The sequence below is a fragment of the Carettochelys insculpta genome, chromosome 25 (assembly GCF_033958435.1).
Source record: "Carettochelys insculpta isolate YL-2023 chromosome 25, ASM3395843v1, whole genome shotgun sequence".
Lineage (NCBI taxonomy): Eukaryota > Metazoa > Chordata > Testudines > Carettochelyidae > Carettochelys > Carettochelys insculpta.
This window is the reverse complement of record NC_134161.1, coordinates 6,776,330-6,794,659: the sequence shown is the minus strand read 5'-3', so window position 1 is coordinate 6,794,659 and position 18,330 is coordinate 6,776,330. Positions and strand designations below refer to the sequence as shown.

At 61.7% G+C, this 18,330-nt stretch overlaps 1 protein-coding gene across 1 annotated transcript in view; it reads left to right on the top strand.

Moving 5' to 3' along the window:
- MCAM (melanoma cell adhesion molecule) overlaps positions 1 to 18,330 on the top strand; it is a 35,632-nt gene that overhangs the window by 14,412 nt on the left and 2,890 nt on the right. Inside the window, exons 2-16 of the mRNA XM_074976930.1 lie at positions 6,801 to 6,925; positions 7,263 to 7,473; positions 7,877 to 7,947; positions 8,212 to 8,299; positions 8,769 to 8,948; positions 9,360 to 9,487; positions 9,923 to 10,073; positions 10,385 to 10,506; positions 11,120 to 11,261; positions 12,273 to 12,394; positions 12,590 to 12,728; positions 14,263 to 14,295; positions 15,817 to 15,849; positions 17,231 to 17,372; positions 17,929 to 18,046. Of these exons, the coding sequence (XP_074833031.1) occupies positions 6,801 to 6,925; positions 7,263 to 7,473; positions 7,877 to 7,947; positions 8,212 to 8,299; positions 8,769 to 8,948; positions 9,360 to 9,487; positions 9,923 to 10,073; positions 10,385 to 10,506; positions 11,120 to 11,261; positions 12,273 to 12,394; positions 12,590 to 12,728; positions 14,263 to 14,295; positions 15,817 to 15,849; positions 17,231 to 17,372; positions 17,929 to 18,046 (1,805 nt within the window). The remainder of the gene's footprint in view (positions 1 to 6,800; positions 6,926 to 7,262; positions 7,474 to 7,876; positions 7,948 to 8,211; positions 8,300 to 8,768; positions 8,949 to 9,359; positions 9,488 to 9,922; positions 10,074 to 10,384; positions 10,507 to 11,119; positions 11,262 to 12,272; positions 12,395 to 12,589; positions 12,729 to 14,262; positions 14,296 to 15,816; positions 15,850 to 17,230; positions 17,373 to 17,928; positions 18,047 to 18,330) is intronic.

Sequence of the window (18,330 nt, the reverse complement as noted above, 5' to 3'; positions counted from 1 at the left end):
AGGTCAGTTGCGTAGGCAGCTCCTGAACTGAGGGGAAATTCAGCGACGGGGAACTGGCTGCCCTTAGATCACAAGGAGACCCACATCAGCTCCATCTGGTCCAGGAGCCCGGCTGGTGACAACAGCCAGCACCCGTGGCTTTGGAAGGCATGAACCGGACAAGGCAGTTGTTGAGTGATTCATCCCCAGTCAGACAGTCCCAGCTTCTGCCAGTCTGGGGCCTTGCAACGCTAAGCAGGAGGTTACATCCGTGACACTCATAGCCCTTTATGGGCCTATTTGTCATGAGCTTATTGGATTCTTCTTTTTTTTTTTAAACAAGAAAACATTACAACTTTGGCGTTTGCGACATCCCCTGCCAACGAGCTCCACAGGCTGGCAGTGTGTTGCACAAAGCCTCAGAGGACTGGAAGGGACCTTGAGGGATTGACTCGTCCATGGGGTATTAGCTAGACCATCCCTGACAGGTGTTTGTCTTACCCACTCTTAAATATCTGCAGTGAGGAAGATTGCACAATCGCTGTGGGCAATTTATTCCAGTGCTTCACCCCCCCAGCAGCTAGAACTTTTTCCTACCGTCTAGTTTAGATCATCTTTCCTGCAGTATAAACCCATTGCTTCTTGTCCCAGCCTCAGAGGTTAAGGAGAATTATTTTTCTCCTTCCTCCTCGTAACCACCTTTCAGCTATTGTCTCACGCACACACCTTCTCTTCTCCAGACTAAGCAAATGGAACTTTTCCCACCTTCCCGCAAACACCATGGTTTCCAGGCCTTTAATTTTTATTGTTGCTCTCTAGATTTTCTGCAACTTGTCCACATCTTTCAGAAACTTGACACTCAGAACTGGACACACTACTCCAGTTGAGGCCTAATCAGTGCAGAGCAGAGTGGAAGAATGACTTCTTGTGTCTGTGTGAGAATGCTCCTGTTAATATGTCCCAGAATGATGGTGGGTTTCTGTAACCACAGTATTATACCGCTGACTCATTTTTCTTGTGGTCCTCTAAGACATCTAGATGCTTATCTGCAGTTATCCATCTTAAACTGTCACTTCCCATTTTGTGAAACTGATAGTTCCTTCCTAAGTGCAGCACTCTGTTTATCCTTCCTGAATTTCATCCCATTTACCTCAGACCATTTCTCCAATTTGCCTAGATCTATGGGAATTGTCATCCTATCCTCCAGAGCACTTGCAACCCTTCCCAGAACCAGTATTGTCTACAAACTTTCTATGCCACTGATGTAGCTACTGGCCATAGCTGGACCCAGAACGGATCCCTGTGAGACCTCACTTGTTATGCCCTTAGAGCTTGCTTCTAAATCACTGCTAACAACTCTGCGAATAGTTTTCCAACCAGTGATGCAGCCACCTTGTACTAGCTCCATCCCAGGCTCTGTTGCCCTGGTACGTTTATGACGGGTTGACACAGGACAGTATGATGAACTTTACAAATCAAAATGCATCACACCTACTGCTTCTCCCCATCCACAACCCTTGCTACCCTCTCAGAGAAAGTTATTCATTTGTTCCGACGCCATGTGTTCTTATCAAATCTGTGTTGTTACTGATCAGTCTGTCTTCTAGATGGTCACAAACTGGCTGCTTCATTCCTGGCTCCATTAACTTTCTAGGTACTAACATTCAGAAATATTCCTTTGTAGGTTTTAAACCTGCCAAGTCTTCCTTCGGCAGTGACACCGGGCTCTTGTGTTTTGTGAGGGGCTCAGTAACACCCACCAGTCATGATTTTACAGGCCTCTCTCATGTACCCCTCTAATCACCTCTTTTCCAAGCTCAGCCACCCCAGTGTTTGCAATCTCACCTCCTGTAGGAGCTGCTCCATACCCCTGGGCTTCTCCCCTTTTCATGTCTGTATCTATATCTCAGATCTGCTCCTGACCCATGGTGGACCTGCCCGCTGAGAGCTGGAGAGTCCTCTGTGACTCAGCCCTCCAGCCAGGACACTGGGACCCAGGGCATCCAAATCTTTCAGGACAAACTGTCCCAAGCAGGCCAGACTCTACCCCCGGCTCAGTGCCCCAGCCTGGGGACTGCCAAGGGGACCCCCTCCGGGAGCCTCCAGTCAGCACTCTGCAGTAGTCTGTCCCTTGTTTGAGCCCCTCACTTCTGGGTTTTCCAGCCCAGACCCCCTCCACCCAGGCAGCCACTGCAAACCGCTTTCCTCCCCAGCATGAAACATTCCTCCCCTCTCTCAGCCCCTGACTGCAAGCTGCTTCCCCCATAGGCCCCAGCCACCCTCTGCTCCTGGGCTTTATACAGCCCCTCCTGCTCCCCTCCAGCTGAGCCTACTCCCTAATTAAGCTCTGCTCCCTGGCTGCTCCTCCAGGTGCAGCAGGGGCAGTTAATTGGCCCTTCAAGCCACCTTAACCCTTTCAGGCCTGGTGTGGAGACAACACCCCCAATGGCCCCTGTGCTCTCACACCTGTATCCCCCAGGGGTGTGGCTGCCTCCAACCCTGAGCGGGGCTGGCAGCTCATTCTGCTCTGGTTCTGCTGCAGCCAGCACAAGCCCTGGATTGCCCTGGTCATCCCCCCCCCACCCGAGGAGCTTTCCAGCAGCCACTGGCAGGGCCTGCTCCACGGCCCCGAATTCCTCCTGTGACAGCTTCACTTGCCCACAAGCCCCCCAGCCAACGTGCTCTCCCACCATGGGTTCCCACCGCTGCTCACTGCGTTGACCTGGTCGTTCTCATGTCCCTCTGGGCTCAGCTCCTGCCACCCTGCTGAGTGCAGGGCTGGGCACCTGCCGGGGTGCGGGGGGGGGTTGAGGCCATGCTCCAGCCTCCAGACACCCCTCTTCTTTTTCCTCTCTCCCTGGGGGCTGCACCTTCCCCTTGGCTGCCCCTTTCTGTACGGCCAGCCTCGTGGGACCCGACCCAGCCCAGCCCTTTGGCTGTTCCCCGGCCAGCTCCATGAGCACCTCCTTCGACGTCCCGGCTGACCACAGGCCAAACATGCCCCTCCCGCCCCTGTTCCCGCAGCACGTTGGACTCTGGGGTTCCCGTTCCCCTGCCTTCTGGGTCAGGTTTCTCTCCCCTGCCCAGGCCGGGCTCTCGTTTCAGACATGCCGTTTGCCTGTGGCGCAGCACTCCTCTGGGCGGGCCCCGGGGCCCTTCCCAACCTCCCCTCTGTGCCCTCTCCTAATCTCTTTCTGCAGGAGCTTAAATCAACACAGCTGCTCTTCCACCAGCCGTGCCCCATGGGCTTGCAGGTGCTCCTGGGCCTCTTGCGCTCTGCGCTAGTTCTCCAGTGCCAGCTAGGCCTTCGGCAGCCCTCCTCCAGGGTCAGGCAGGGAGGGCGCATCCTACAGCACCATTGTCTCTTGCTGCTCCGCCCTCGGGCACTGCCCGTGCGTGGGCATGACTGTCCCAGCGTGCGTGGTCAGTGCCGGTTGGCCTGGAGCTCACCCTGGCGTCCCTGGCTTGGCCTGGTGCCGTGACTCCAGCTGGCGTGGGCGGGGAGCAGGGAGATGAAGTGTTCCCAGGTGGCCCTTTGTCCAGCCCTGTTTGTTCAGCTGTCCTCTTGGAGGCGGCGCTCCCGGCACCCCGGAGAGGTGGGAGCGGCTCTCGGTGACCAGGGATCGCACCTGCTCGGGCACATGGAGCTAGGATGCTCAGGGTGCCTCCAGTTAGTACCGCCTGCTGGGCCAGGCCAGGCCAGGTGCTGGCACCACCCATCTGTGGTCCGCCCTTGGGGCATCCACCCTTAGACACAGCCGCTTGGCTAAGCTGTCGTCCCCGAGCTGGGCCAGAGCCGCCACTGCCAGCCAGGTGCAGGGGTGGGGCGAGTTCCTTTACCCTGCTAGCTGGGCTGTCCTTCCGCACTCAGGAGGGGCCTGGCCCCATTTCCAGGTGCTCCAGGTGCAAGTGTTCCCAGGGGTCCTGCTAACCGCACAGCCCAGGCCAGCTGGGAGGAGAGTGAGCCAGGACTAAATGACTCAGGGGGCAGAGAGGAGGCTGGACTGGGAGCTCTTTCCACCCTCCTATCCCCCTCCATGGATCAGGATTAAGCCTAGCAGGAGGAGGGGGCAGGGAGAGATCTGCTGGGTGATGGTCTGCAGCTCTGCCTGGGCTCCCCCATCCCACACATTAGGGGCCTGTGGGTTGACCCTGGTGATGTGGTGCAGGACATGAGCATCTGGCCAGGGGCACAGCCCGAGGTAGGAGGTGCTGGTCGGCTCTAAGCAGGTGTATCTCCGAGCAGGTGTGATGCCAAAGCCATTCTGGTCACTTACATTAGCCAGAGGGGTGGCCCTGGCTGCAGCCCTGCTGCTGGGATCCTGTTCGTTGCTCAGGCCTGCATTGACCCCCTGCTTCCCCGGCTGTAGACACCTTCCCCCCTACTCCAGGGTGCTACGTGTACTGTGGCCCCTCTGGCAATAGCAACCCTGGGCCTGGCTGCATTCCCCTTGGTGTGTCCTTAGCCCTGACATCCTGGCATCATTCCCCTTGGTACGTCCCTGGCCCTACAGCCTGGCACCATTCGCCTTGGTACATCCCTAGCCCTGACACCTCATCTGCACTCCTCTGGAACGCCCCTGCCTGTGGAGCAGGCACCTTGTGGACACCCCCCCGCACTCCCTGAAGGCTGTGCAGAGCCGCTGAGCTGGCCAACCCCTCGGGGGCTGTGCCTGGCCAGCAGGGAGCCCTTGACCCTCACAGCGACTGCTGCCAGCCACCCAGTTTTGCAGCCGTGCTCTGGGGAGGTGCTGGGAAGCTGGGCTGACAGGTGGCCCAGGTGCCCAGCTGGAGGGAGACACAGCCATGCATCGGGGCTGCTCTCGGCACAACTCATGGGCCAGGCTCTGTGGCTCAGCCCACAAGCCTTGGCTGTTGCTGCCAGGGAGGGGCAGCTGGGCTTAGACAGTCCCCATGGGACCCATCCCCTTCACGTGGGTGAGTGGGTGGCTGCATCCTGGGCAGCCGGAGCCTCAGACACCCCTCCAGCGCCCCCAGTGACATCCTGAGGAGCAGTCTTTTGGTGGGGTCAGGGGGGCTATCTCTGTTCTTCATAGGTGCTGGCCTCCTCACCCAGCTCAGGGGCCCTGCACAGCCTAGTATGGGGCGACCCCCCCCCCCAACCACACACACACACACCAGGGCCCCAGCTGCATGGGCCTGGCTCAGCTGATCCCTGGGTCTGTGCCTGGCCTTGCCAGGCTGCTTCCCTGCCAGCATTATTGGGGTTTGCTGCCTGTCCCCCACATCTCCTGGGAGCCCTTTCATCTCTCGTTCATTGCACAGCTGTGGGCCTCCAGGGGTCCGCGCCCTGCACGCAGGGCTGGGGGCAGGATTGTGTGGGTGGCACAGCAGCAGGGGACCAGGATGCCGGGGTCCAGTTGTGAAGCAGGGAGGAGGCATAGGTTCACACTGGAAGGGGGAGGAGCCTGGATGCCTGGGGGCTCTGGCTAGTCAGAAGACTCTAGGCTTTATGCTCAGCTCTGCCTCACCCCCTTGCTCCCCAGGCCTGTGGCAGAGACAGCTGCTGAGCAAACCTCCACAAGCTGCGGCCGGATGATTCTGCGAATGTGAGAGAGAGGCCAGGATTTCCCTGGGCTAGCAAGGAGGGCCAAGGCATGACCCCAGATGCCTGGCCTGACCAGGCCCCCTCAGCCCCAGCAGCTGCCCTAACAAAGGGGCTGCCCCCTGCGACCTCCTGCTTCACCCAGCACAACATCCTGCCCCAAAGTGAAGTCATCCCAGGACAATGGGGGACGTGGGGGGGGGAAGCAGCCCACACCCCTTATCATTGTCCCTCTTGTGCTGCTAATTGCCTGTTTCCTTACCACCACCCCCTCCCGACTTCCCCCACCAGCACCTGGAAAGGGACTGGCTGAGCTCAGCTGCCTTCTCCCTGGAGAGGGCAGAGCAGGCAACTCCCTCCCCTCCCCGCCCGCAACCACAGGTCTGGAGCTGTTGGAGCAAGTGGTGCTGGAGCCAAGGAGAAAGCAACCAAGACCCTTCAGCTGTGCTGTGCAGCTGGGGCGCTAGCAGGGACAGGCCTGTGGCCCACCACACCCCCCCCCCCGCAGCCCAGCCCTGCAGCTGAGGCTAGAGCAGAGCTGGTTCTGCCTCGAGGAGAAGGAAGCAAAGTACTTCCCCAGCTGAGTGATGAGTTTTGTGGCCTCAGCTGTCATGGGCTCTGGTGTCCAGCTTCCAGGGTAGCGGCAGGACTGGACCAGCAGCTCCCCCTGGGTGAGCGCTGACCTCTTCCATCCCTACGCCTGCCCTGGGGCTGGGCTGGGCTGAGCTGAGCTGAGCTGGGCTGGTTGGGCGAGACGTGGGACGGGGGCCTTGGCTGCACGTGGCAGGGCAGCGGGCCAGGAGCAGGAGCGAGGCTGCCACAGTGCAGAGTGGACCAGGAGCAGAGTGTGTGCGCAGGGAGGGGCGTTTTGGGGAGGAGCTGGGGGCCCCGCTGCTGGCTTAGGGTCAAAGAAGCCTGGCCAGGTCTATACTGGGTGTGGAAATTACCCCCACTTTGGCACTGAGCTAGTACTCACAGCCCCCCTACCCCAGCGGCCGCCCTCCCCTGGGAGCACCGTGGGGCAGGCCAGGGTCTGCACAGAGATGGCACAAAGAGGAGGCATGCACGGGCAGTGGGGTGTGAGTGGGGAGCAGACGGCGCATCTCCGAGGGGCTGGGCTGTCCCCTGTCTCGGCTGCACTTGGAGAACATCACCTGTCTCGGGTGTGGGGAGAGGGGAACCAGCCTCCTGCCCCCTCCCCATGGGGTTTGGGAGGCATCCCCCGCCCCCCTCACTGCGTGGCCTGTCTCAGCAGCTGTTGACAAGGTGGAGGTCTCCGTGCCTGAGGTGGTGGAGGTGGAGCTTGGGGAGACAGCCAGGATCAACTGCAATTTCTCCCTCCCTGGGGAGAGCGACTACGCCTACATCAACTGGTTCTGTGTGAGTACCCGCCCCCTTGGGGCTAAGGGCAGCACGGGGGGCACCGAGGGGCAGGCCTGGAGAACCCCAGCAGGAAGGTGCAGGGGGACAGTGATGGGGAAGGAGCAGGGACCACCTACCCAGGAGAGCCACGGACGGAAAAGAGGCAGGGAGATGGTGGGGCGAAGGAGGACGCTGCAGGGATGCTTTCCTCCCATCACCCTCCCAGTCCCGGAGAGCGACACCTCACCCCCAGCCAGTACCTCAGCCCCTTTGGTGTCAGGCTGACCAACCCGGCCCCCCCAAACAGCCCAACGCCAGGCGGGTCTGGGGCCGACCCGTTCTCCTTCCTCTTTAGATCGACAGAAACAGGCGGATGAAGATCGCCTACATGGCTGGCGGCCAGATCGTCCTGGCGGACACGGAGTACAAAGGGCGGGTGGCTATGGAGGACGACTTCGCCCTCACCATCAGCAGGGTGACGCTGCAGGACGCCCGCAGCTTTGTGTGCCAGGTGGGGGCAGGCAGCCTGGGCGTGGACGAGAAACGGACCCAGCTCCTTGTTTACAGTGAGTGCCGTGGGGCTCGGAATCGGGTGCAGGGTGGTGTAATGGGTAGCTCTGACCCACGCCGCAGCTCCGGCTGCTGCTGCCTGGGGACCCCGGAAGCGAGAATGGCCCCGTCCCCTCCTCCTGTCAGGGCTCAGCCCAGCAGCTGCGGGCGGAGAGGTGTGGAAAGCCAGGACCCCAGGCCAGGGCAGCGTGTGCATCTCTCCCTGTGCCCCAGGGCAGAGTGCGTGGGCCTCAGTGAGAGAGCCGCTCTGGTGCCACGTAGGGCCTGCAGCCCCAGCCAGGGCAGCAGGGAGGTGGGCACAGGTTCCCCACTGATGGCAGAACTGAGAACAAGGCCTTTCCCCTTCCTCCCTGGCCCCGGCCGGGACTCACGCCTGCCTTGGCTACTGCTCTTTTCCAGAAACCCCAGAGCCTCCTGAGATTGAGGTGAACGACGCAGGCCTCTCAGTGACCAGTAAGGAGATCCCGAAGGTGAGGGAGCCGGCTGCTCCGAGGGCAGCACCCTAAGGGGCAGGGCACTGCTGGGAGGAAGCTCACAGCACTGGCAAGAGCCCAGAAGAGGGGGAGGTGCAAGAGGCAAGAAACTCAGGGCAACAGTGAGGGCAGGAGGAATCAGACCTGTGCTGCCCAGGTGCAGGCTGCCCCCATGTGCTGTGGGCGAGGGGGGCCGGGAGCAGGGAGGGGCAGGCAGGGATCCAGAGGTGGCAGCACCCAGCACTCCCTTTGCTGTCTCAGATCGCAGCCTGCGTCAGCAAGAATGGCTTCCCAGCACCCAACATCACCTGGTACAAGGATGACACCCAGCTGCAGCCACAGGAATCACGTACGTCGGGGGCCCCCCTCCTTCTCCAGCAGTGGGGTGGGGGCGTTGCAGGCTTTGGGGGGCAGCTGTGGGGAGCGCGGGCAACGGGCCAGCCCAGGCAAGTCCAGGAAGAGCCTGGCAAGGGGGAAGCCCATGGGCAAAGTCCCTGCTGATGTCTGCCTCTACATGTGGAATAAATTTTGTGTGTGCCAAGGCACGTGCGAATGTTCACCACCCACAGGAACCCAGGCTGCTGGCCATGGGCACTCTGCGAGTCGGCTGGGCAGCGTGTGAGTCGCTACTGGGCAGCTGCCCAAGTGCTCAGCTTCCAGGGAACACTGCCTCTGGACACCGTTAGCAGGAAGCTCGTGCGGCTTGTACACCTGCCTTACTTACCGCCAAGGGCTGGCGGGTGCCCTGGGAGCCGACCAGGCTGGCGGGTGCTCAGTCCCTCCCAGCACTGCCCCCAACACCTGCTCTCATCCGGCAGAAATCGACATCCTCTCCACCCGGACCAAGGAGTCTAGCGGGCTGTACACGGTGAGCAGCACTCTCTACGCCCGCGTGAGCCGCGAGGACCGTCAGGCCCACTACCACTGCCAAGTCAGCTACTGCCTGCGGGGGGCCGACCACATTGCTGCGTCCGAGAAGGTCACCCTCACCTTGTACTGTGAGTCGGGGGCCGAGCGGCCAGGGCCCAGGTCTATGGCTGCAGCTGGAGCACGACTGCCAGCCGGCTGCAACACGCCCTGCGCGGCGGGGCCACTGCTGCAGTTTGCCCAGGCACCGCGGTGGGACAGCAGACCCACGTGGCTGCGCTCCATGCAGCCATTGCTCCGCTGCAGGGGGGCAGCTCTGGGTGGTGGGAGCTGGGCACTGCAGGGCACCTGCTCAGGTCTGGGCCTCTCCCGCTGAAGCATCAGAGTGTGGATGTAGGTGGTGTTACTCACGCTCCTGCCCCTTGGTCTCTGACCGGGGCAGATTCCCAAACTAGCACTGCCCCTTGCTCACTTCTGCTGTGCCCCCCTGTGCTGCCACCCCCAGCTGCCCAGTCTCTTCACACCCCTCTCTCTGCACCTAGATCCCACGGAGACGCTGACGCTGGAGGTCCTGTCTCCCCAGCCGCAGGTGCGGGAGGGGGACGAGGTGAAGCTGCTCTGCAAGGGAGACGGGAACCCCCCACCCGAGTACACGCTGGGGAAAGTGAAGGTGAGCCGTCGGGCAGAGCAGCCGGTCGGGGCTGCCACGGGACAGGCAGGGCTCAAGGCTGCCAGAGGCCGGAGGTGCAGAGTGCACCATGAATGGGGGCTGCCTTCCCCCCCCCTCAGAGCTCACTGCAGGTTGGTGTCCCTGCTCCCCCCCACATGGGGACCCTCACCTTGCCCGCGCTGGCAGGGCTGTGGGTCCCACACTCTCACCACCTCTGGCCCAGCCCCAGCAAGAGACTCCAGTGCGGAGGGCAGGTCCTGCTACACACCAAGTGGGCTTGAGCAGGAGACAGAGCCTTGCCCCGCACAAGGGCACCAGTTCCAGCCCAGGGCAGAGGCTTGGCCTCTGGGCTGTAAACCCCCCCACAGCTCTCCCCCGCTGCTGGTGCCAGCCTGTGCCCACTAGCCGCTGCTTCTGCCTCCCTTGTGCTCTCAGGAGGGCGAGGAGGAGCGGGAGCTAGAGGCCAGGAACGGGGTGGTGATCCTGCCGAAGGTCCGGAAGGAGGACAGCGGCCAGTACGTGTGCCGGATTTTCGACTTCGACTCCATGGCAGCGCTGGAAGAGACGGTGGAGCTGTCTGTGAACTGTAAGGCAGGAGGGGGCTGGGGAAGAGGTTCCCCTGGGGCTGGGCGGTCCCGGTCCTACTCCCGCTGCACACGCCTGGGCAGCGCTGCCGGCCCAGGTCTGCGGAGGCACGGCCTGTTCCCGGCCAGCTGCATGGGCTGGGGACTTCAAGACCTGCAGCACCTGCTGGCAGGAGTTGTTCCCAGGCAGGGGAATTGGAGGCTGCTCCCTTCTAGTGCTGGGGTCACAGCTGCAGGGAGCAGCTTCTGCTCTGTACCCGTGTGGGTACGCCCTGGGCCCCCTGTCTCATCCCCATGCTCGCTCTCTCCCTAGACCTTGAGGGGCTCAAGATAACCCCGGAGGAGCCCATCCAGCTGCAGCCAGGGGACAGTGTGGCCCTGACCTGCGACGCCCGTGGCTCCAAGCCCCTGGAGTTCCGCTGGAGGAAGGAGAAGGTAACGAGCGATGCCAACAGCTGCGCTCCGGCACCGGCCCGCTCCCCCGTGGCGCCAGAGCTGGGCACAGGGCAGGGGAGGTCTGCGCTGGGCTCCCACAAGCCTGGGCACAAGGTCTGGCCTGTGGAGCTCGATGGCACCTCAGTAACACGCCCTCCGGGGCAGGATGTTCCCACCCACTAACCCCCGGGGCTCGGTCCCACGCTGCCACCCCAAAGCTGGCAGGAGCGGGCCGGGAAAGCGCTGGGCGACGTAGTGCCAGCGGGAGGGGACAGAGCAGCACATAGCACGCCTGCGTGCCTCTCCTTCCCGGCTAGCATGGGGAGTGACTCGCACCGAGCATCTAAGCCCCCCCACAGACACACAGCCCTGACTCCTGCTCCCCCGCATGCCCACCCCCTGCCCTGAGCACCCAACACAAACGTCTCACAGGTGCGGTCCTGTTGCACCCCTCAAATCCCTGTGCTGAGCCCCCCAACCTGACATTACCCATCAGAAAGTTGTTACTCTCGCCCCCGGCTGCGCCGCAGCGGCTTCCCCAGCCACGTGCTGCTCCTGCAGGCGAGGGGGCCCCACGGCAGTTGGACCCTCGCCCGCTTGTCTCCTCTTCCAGAAGGGGAAACAGCTGGGGCAAGGAAAGCAGCTGAAAGTCAGCAACGTCACCCTGGAATCTTCTGGCAACTACGTCTGCGAGGTGACGGTGGGCGGGGTGCCAGGCCTCTCCCGCTCCAAGCAGGTGTACGTCGCTGTTCATGGTAAGAGCCGCCCGCCACAGCAGGCCCACACCCTGCCCGCAGCAGGGAGCCTGAGGAATTGCCCCGGTGGGAGGGGGCCATCCCCGTGTAGCTCTGCTAGTCCGGACACCTGAGAGGAAGAGGCTGGGAGAGAGAGAGACACAGCTCCCCCCAAGGCCTTCACTCCTCTCTCAAATCCGAGTGAGCCTGGGGCGGGGGGTTACATCTCCCCACCCCGGGGGGGTTACATCTCCCCACCCTGTGTCAAACGGCTGCAGCAAGGCCAGGTCTCAGCCCCGCACAACTGCAGCTCTAGGTCCACCTTCGTGGGCTGTCCCAGGCACCCCCCCAGTCTCCCTGCTCTAAGCATCACCTCTCTTGGGTAGAGAGACCCATGGCTCTGTCCTCCCCGACCGGGGCTTTTCCAGGCCCCACAGCTGAGCCCCAGCACGCCGTCCGCGCTGTGCTTCCCGGACAGAGGCTGCAAACAGCTGTCCTGGCCGGCAGTCCCAAGTCTGCGTCCCGCCCTTGCTCAGCAGCACGCCGATCGCTCAGGTGCAAGCCATGCAGGGCAAGCCATCCAAGTGCCTCCCTGCAGCGGTCCCTCCAGCTCCTGCGGGGGTCAGGCCTTCAGACCCCTCCCTCTGAATCTGTAGCATCTCCCATTCCCAATGACCACGAACAGCTCAGGTTCAAGCCAGAAGGACTTCGACCCCGGCCTTGTGTGCCCAGTGATCTGCGAACAGCAGCTCACTCTGCAGGGCGCAGCTTCCAAGGGCTGCAGCGTGGCCCTGCTAGAGCCCCCCCGAGCTCTACCAGGAAGAGCCCTAAACACACACTGTTCCCAGCCTCCATCCCTGCCTGTCCTGGAGCCCACCCAGCTCCCCTCCGCAGGTTGCATTCAACCCCAGCCCTCAGGAGCACATAAACCTCTCACTGGTGACAATGAGCCCCCCAGACAGGTCGTTCAAGGACCCCGCAGGAACCTGCCACGCTGACGCCTCTGCTCTGTTCCTCTCCCGCCCCCGGCAGCAAAGCCACAGATCAGCCCCAAGGATTCTCTGGTGCGGGTGCAACACGACGAAGTGGTGACCCTGGTGTGCCGAGCTGCCGGCCTCCCGCTGCCCACGATCACCTGGAGTGCCAACGGAACGGTGAGCCTCACCTGCTGGGCGCGGCGCAGGCAACGGACCTCGTCCATTCAGGCCTCTGCTACGTGTGTTGGGGAGCCCCCCCCCACCCCCCTTGTCCCAGAAGGAGGGCAGGCAGGCCCTGAGTAGGCACCCCTGGGGGAGTCTCACGTCCCCCCTCCTGAGCAGCATCCCTCACTCTCCCCCCTCTTCTTCCAGGTCCATAACCACACTGACCACCACCGCACCAGCAGCAACCTGACCCTCCAGGTCACCTCCGAGCTGCTGAAGTCAGGCGTCAACTGCACAGCCTCCAACAAGCTGGGAGCTACCCAGCACCACATCAAGCTGCAGCAGAGTAAGTCGCCAGCACACCTGGCCGGCCGGGAGGGAAGATCTGCAGGTGGGAAATCCCCTCCTCGCAGAACAGGGAGACTGGTTTTCCCTCCAGGCTTCTATTCTAAAACATCTGATTAGAAACAAAATCCATATTCCCCCCCAGAGCATCACACAGCCTTCAGTGCAAGGGCTCCGAGCACACTTAAAGCACCTGTGGAGAGTCACGGGTACACACACAGGTGGACAGAATAGGGGAGCGACAAAGGGGCGCTACGTTCTCCTGGGTTGATGGCGAAATTCCTGCCACATTGGCAGGGGATCAACAGGCCTCAGTGGAGGGGCAGTCAGGCCCCTCTCTAGGGTCAGAGCTGGTGAGAAAGGAGCAGTGCCTGTCTGGTAGAGGAGCTACTGTTTCAGGTGAGTTTTTTTTTAGCCAAGTTTTGCTGCAGCAGGGCACAAGCCATTGGGGTTACAGCAAGGCACACGGCTGGGTCTCCCGTGTCAGGAGTATCTGGTCTGGCGCGGTTGGCTTTTGCGGCAGCTGTGCTGAACAGCTCTGTCACTTCACATGGCAGCAGTAAATCCCTTCCTCTTTTGGTCAAGCCTGAAAGCTGTCAGGCGCTGATCACGCTGCACTCACACCGATGTTGAGAGGAACCAAGGGAACTCAGCGCCTCCCCAGATCTGGTTCTCAGTCCATGAGCTCTTCCTTGGACGAGTCACATGCTCCAGTGTCAGGCTGGGAGCCTTACTCCAGTGGCACCGGCAGCCTCACCTGGACAAGCAGGAGAAGGCGGATCTGGAAGGACCAGAGATGTTGCCACACCAGACACCCTCAGCCGCCCAGACCCAGACTGGCTAGCAAGCTGCTCCCACAGGTGGAGAAACTAAGCAGGGTCAGGGAATCCCACAGGGAGTGTGGCTTGCGCCAGAGGGTCCCACCATCTGCCCCACTGAGGGGAACAGGCTAGGGCAGGGAGCCTGGCCAGCCTCCCTGCAATGGCAGCCGGGATCCCCAGCAGCGGCCCTGCAGTAGCAAACGAGAGAGGAGCCCCCAGGCAGCCTGGGAGGGATCTGGTGGCAGCCAGCTGGGAGTTTAAGTCTTACATCTCTGGCATGTCCCGCCATGAGCCGTCCTCAGCACAATTCCTTCGAGGTACCTGGCTGGGACAGTGAGGTGCGAGGAACCAGGGGAAGAGAAGACCATTTAGCCTGGTGGCGGTTTTTCTCCCACTCCCTTTGGTCGCGTGCGCCTTCGGTGCGAGCGGGGCTGGCAGGGAGGAGTCTAACTGGTGGGGGGGAAGCTACAGCAGACGTGTGCAGGGCCGGGTGGGAGCGTGCAGGGGGCAGGACAGGCTCGCCCATGCCAGCCCCTGGCATTTCAGGGACACACTCTGTGCACAGCCGGAGGGTCCAAGGCTGGACACGCCCTCTCGCTGATGCAGGGCAGTGCGCTCTGCTGGGCTGAGCTGGGGGCACTTTTCCCGGCCCCGCGGGCGCAGCGGAGGAGAAAAGGAAATCTGCCAACCAGCCCACATCTGTCTTCATTGCAGGGAAAGCGACACCTCCTGCTGGCAACACGACTGGTAAGCATCCCTCGTGACAGTGCTGACGGACGGCCCGTGCGGTTGTCGCAGGACCGGATCTCACCGATGGGGGGGAAGGGACAAGACAGAGCCCAGCGTGGCCAAGTTGAGTTGCCTGGGCTTGCTGGAGGTGGCGGGTGGATGGGGAACTGCAGTCACAGACCGCCAAGTCCTGCTGGGGTGTCCCGGTGCAGACAGAGGCACTGGGTCCCTCGTTCTGAGTGTCAGACCCTCAGTGCTGCCTTAGGGCATGGGGGTGGGTGGTTAAGCCCTGGGGCCAATAGAGTGACTATCTGCCCAGCTCCTGCCCACCTGGGCAGGGAAGGGCTGCATTGAGTGCACGCTTTCCCTTCTGTATTGGCACCCGAGCAGAACCCAGCAAGAAAGGTTAGTAGCTGCTGAGCCCCACATGGCCCCTGCCTGGTCCCTTCCCTCCTTAGCCCCTGCTTGTTTTCATCCTGTGAGCTCTCCGCCAAGCACGTAGCCCTCACCTTCTCCTTTGCCTCTGGCTGTGGCGATGGCTTTGTGCCCCTCAGGATTTGCCAAGAGCAGCCTGCACCTCAAAAACAAAGCAGGGAGCTGGGACCCCCAGCAGTGGCCCTGCAGTAGCAGGGTGCGGGGATGGTAAGCCCCACCAAGAGATGAGCCCCCCAGGCAGCCTGGGAGGGAGATAATGGGGGCCAGGAGGGACAGCCCCCCGAGCCCTAGGCCTGACCTGCCCTGGTCCAGCATCACTTGGGTCCCGAAGGTGCCGGACCAGGGAGGTAGAGCCAGTGTTAGGGAAAGTATGGGGTTGTGGCTCAAGGCCACAGTGTGGCCCGAAGGCCGTCGTAAGTAGGTAAGAAGCTGGTTTGGCATGAGGAGCATTTGCCCCTTCGTGAGGGAGCGTCAGAGACACAGAGAATCTCTCTTCAGCGAGAGGCAGGCAGGGAGCTGAACGCACCCAGCTCTCGGGGCTGAGCTGCCAAAGGGTTGAAGGGGAATTTTGGGGCCAGCTGCTGATGGCCATGGGCCTGGCTTCCTGGTGGGCAGCTTGAGTCCCCTCGTGCACACTGGCATTCCACGGGTGCCGACCGGGAGTTCAAGTGTTACGTCTCCGGCACATTTCTCGTCCCCTGTGTGAGCCATTCTCGGCCCGATTCACTGCAGGCACTTGGCTGGGACAGTGAGGTGCTAGGAAATGGGGGAAGAGAAGACCATTTAGCCTGGTGGTGGTTTTTCTCCCACTCCTTTTGGTCGCATGTGCCTTGGGTGCGAGCGGGGCTGGCAGGGAGGAGTCTAACTGGCTGGGGGAAGCTACAGCAGATGTGTGCAGGGGGCAGGACAGGCTTGCCCATGCCAGCCCCTGGCATTTCAGGGACAAGCTCTGTGCACAGCCATAGGGTCCAAGGCTGGACACGCCCTCTCGCTGATGCAGGGCAGTGCGCTGGGCTGAGCTGGGGGCACTTTTCCCGACCCCATGGCCGCAGCAGAGAAGAAAAGGAAATCTGCCAACCAGCCCACAATCTGTCTTCATTGCAGGGAAAGCGACACCTCCTGCTGGCAACACGACTGGTAAGCATCCCTCGTGACAATGCTGACGGATGGCCCGTGCGGTTGTCGCAGGACCGAATCTCACCGCTGTGGGGGGAAGGGACAAGACAGAGCCCAGCATGGCCAAGCTGAGCTGCCTGGGCTTGCTGGAGGTGGTGGGTGGATGGGGAACTGCAGTCATGTGCCGCCAAGTCCTGCTGGGGTGTTCTGGTGCGGACAGAGGCACTGGGTCCCTCTTTCTGAGCGTCAGACCCTCGGTGCTGCCCTGGGACACGGGGGTGGGTGGTTAAGCCCTGGGACCAACAGGGTGACTAGCTGCCCAGCTGAATTCAGCACACTCTCTCTCTTTATTGGCACCCTAGTGGAACCCATCAAGAAAGGTCAGTAGCTGCTGAGCCCCACATGGCCCCTGCCTGCCTGGTCCCTTCCCTCCTTCGCCCCAGCTTGCTTTCATCCTGTGAGCCCTCCGCCCAGCACTCACCTCCAGCCTTTCCCTTGGCCTCTGGTGTGGGGCTGGCCCCTCTTCCTCTAGCTTCCACCCCATTCTCTGGCCTTTGCTCAGCTGGGATCTGCCCCCTCAGCGTGCGGTGCTGCCGAGGGTTGGCTCCATTAGTGCCTCAAAGCAGGGCCTGGGGAGAGAAGTGCTTCTACTTCAGCAGCATGTTTCTCATCAGTCTAAAATCCAGGGTCGGAAGCCTCCATCAGCAGGAGACAGGCGCCCAAGGCTGGATTTCTGAAACGACTTAAGCATTAGGCGTCCCAACTGCTTGAGCCGCAGGTCCCTGAGCCACTTATGTACAGCTGGCCCGTTGCCCTGCAGCCCAACTGCTGTGCTCCTGCCCCACCCCCATCAACACAGGGGATTGCCCAGCATCAGCGTTAACCCCCAACACGTTACAAACCTCCATTCGTGGGGTCCCACGGTGTTGCTTCCCAGCATGCCAGCAGCAGGGATCAGGACAGAATCCAGGTGCCCCCCGCAATGCATTGTGCTCGCCGCTAGCCCAGCTGCTTGCATCCTCCTCTCTCGTTGGTGTGTGCTGGCCCTTGGGGCAGGCAGCTTGCCCTCCCTTTCCCCACTACGAGCGTTCCCTGTAAGCTGAATGCCTGGGCGGCCACCCAGAAGAGAGTCAGGTGCTGCCCAGCTGATTAGCAGAGCACCCACAGCCGGCAGCCTGTATTTCTACCGGTGGTGCGCATCTGCACGTGCCCCAGTGCACAGAACAAAACTTATTCCACACAAGGATGGAAAAACTGAGCAGGATCCCTGCCCCCCCCTTCCCTGGCAACCCACTTCCGATGTAGCCCAGGGAGAGGTAAGTGTCTGCCTCATGCTGCAGAGTGTGGCGGGAGATGGGCGTCTCGGGGGCCGGCAGTAACACCCCCTGTGTGTTGGGAGCAGAGCAGAAGACCCAGGAGAGCAAGGGCGTGATCATCGTGGCCGTCATTGTGTGCATCCTGCTGATCGCCGTGCTGGGGGCTGTGCTCTACTTCCTGCACAAGAAAGGCAAGATCCCCGGCGGGCGCACCGGGAAACAGGACATGTAAGCATCGCCCGGCCCCGCGCCGCCTCCGCTTCCCGCCTGGGCAGGGCTTGGCGCCAAGACGCACTCCGTCATTCACGCTTCCCATCTCATCTCATTCAGGCACTTGGCTCTCCCCCACCCCCGGAAGGGCTAGGATAGCTCCTTGCTCTTCTCAGGCAGGCAGGAGGCCTGGATCTAGAGTAGTCAAGAGCTCCCCTGCAGCCAAGCGTCCTGCACCAGCTCCTGAAGGGAGACACAGCTGAGTTCCCCCACCAGCCAGCAATCCCCAGGTTGACAAGAGTAGCTACAATGCCCAAGGGCCAGCAGCGCTGAGCATGGCGACTGGCTCAGGCTCTTGCCCCCTTGCTCACCGTGCCTGCTCCTGGCAGAGGCTGCAGTAGCTGACAGCTGCCCTGGTCCTGTGTTCCCACCCTGGTCTGATTCTTGCACTGATGCCTTTTCCCTCGGCGAGCCCGAAGGAATCTGCCAACGGGCCCGGGCTGCAGGGGCCCGGCCCATAGGCACCTTTTCAGGTACCTCCAACCTGTCTGAAAACTCACCTCCCTCCCCCTAGCACGAGGCCAGATGCCCTTAAAGAGGAGATTGTAGTTGAAGTTAAGTCAGATAAACTTCCCGAAGAGGCGGGGCTTCTGCAGGGTGCCAACGGCGAGAAGAGACCTGCGGGTGACCAGGTAGGACGGATCTCCATGCAATTACCTTCCAGGGGCTGGGCTGTCCGTTTGCAGCCCCTGGAGCAGCACCTCCGGAGGTGGGGAAGCAGCTCTGTCAAGGGCTGTTCTCAGTCCCCCCAGTCTTGCATGGGCCTTCATTATCCATTGCCATCAGCGGTAAATAAGGGAAGCAGGGGGCTGAGGGCATCATGGCACCAGCCTTCGTTTCCGCTCAGTCCACACCCTGGCAGAGATGCAGAGGCATTGCTGCATGCTGATGGGAAGTTGCTGGGTTGAAACGGGGA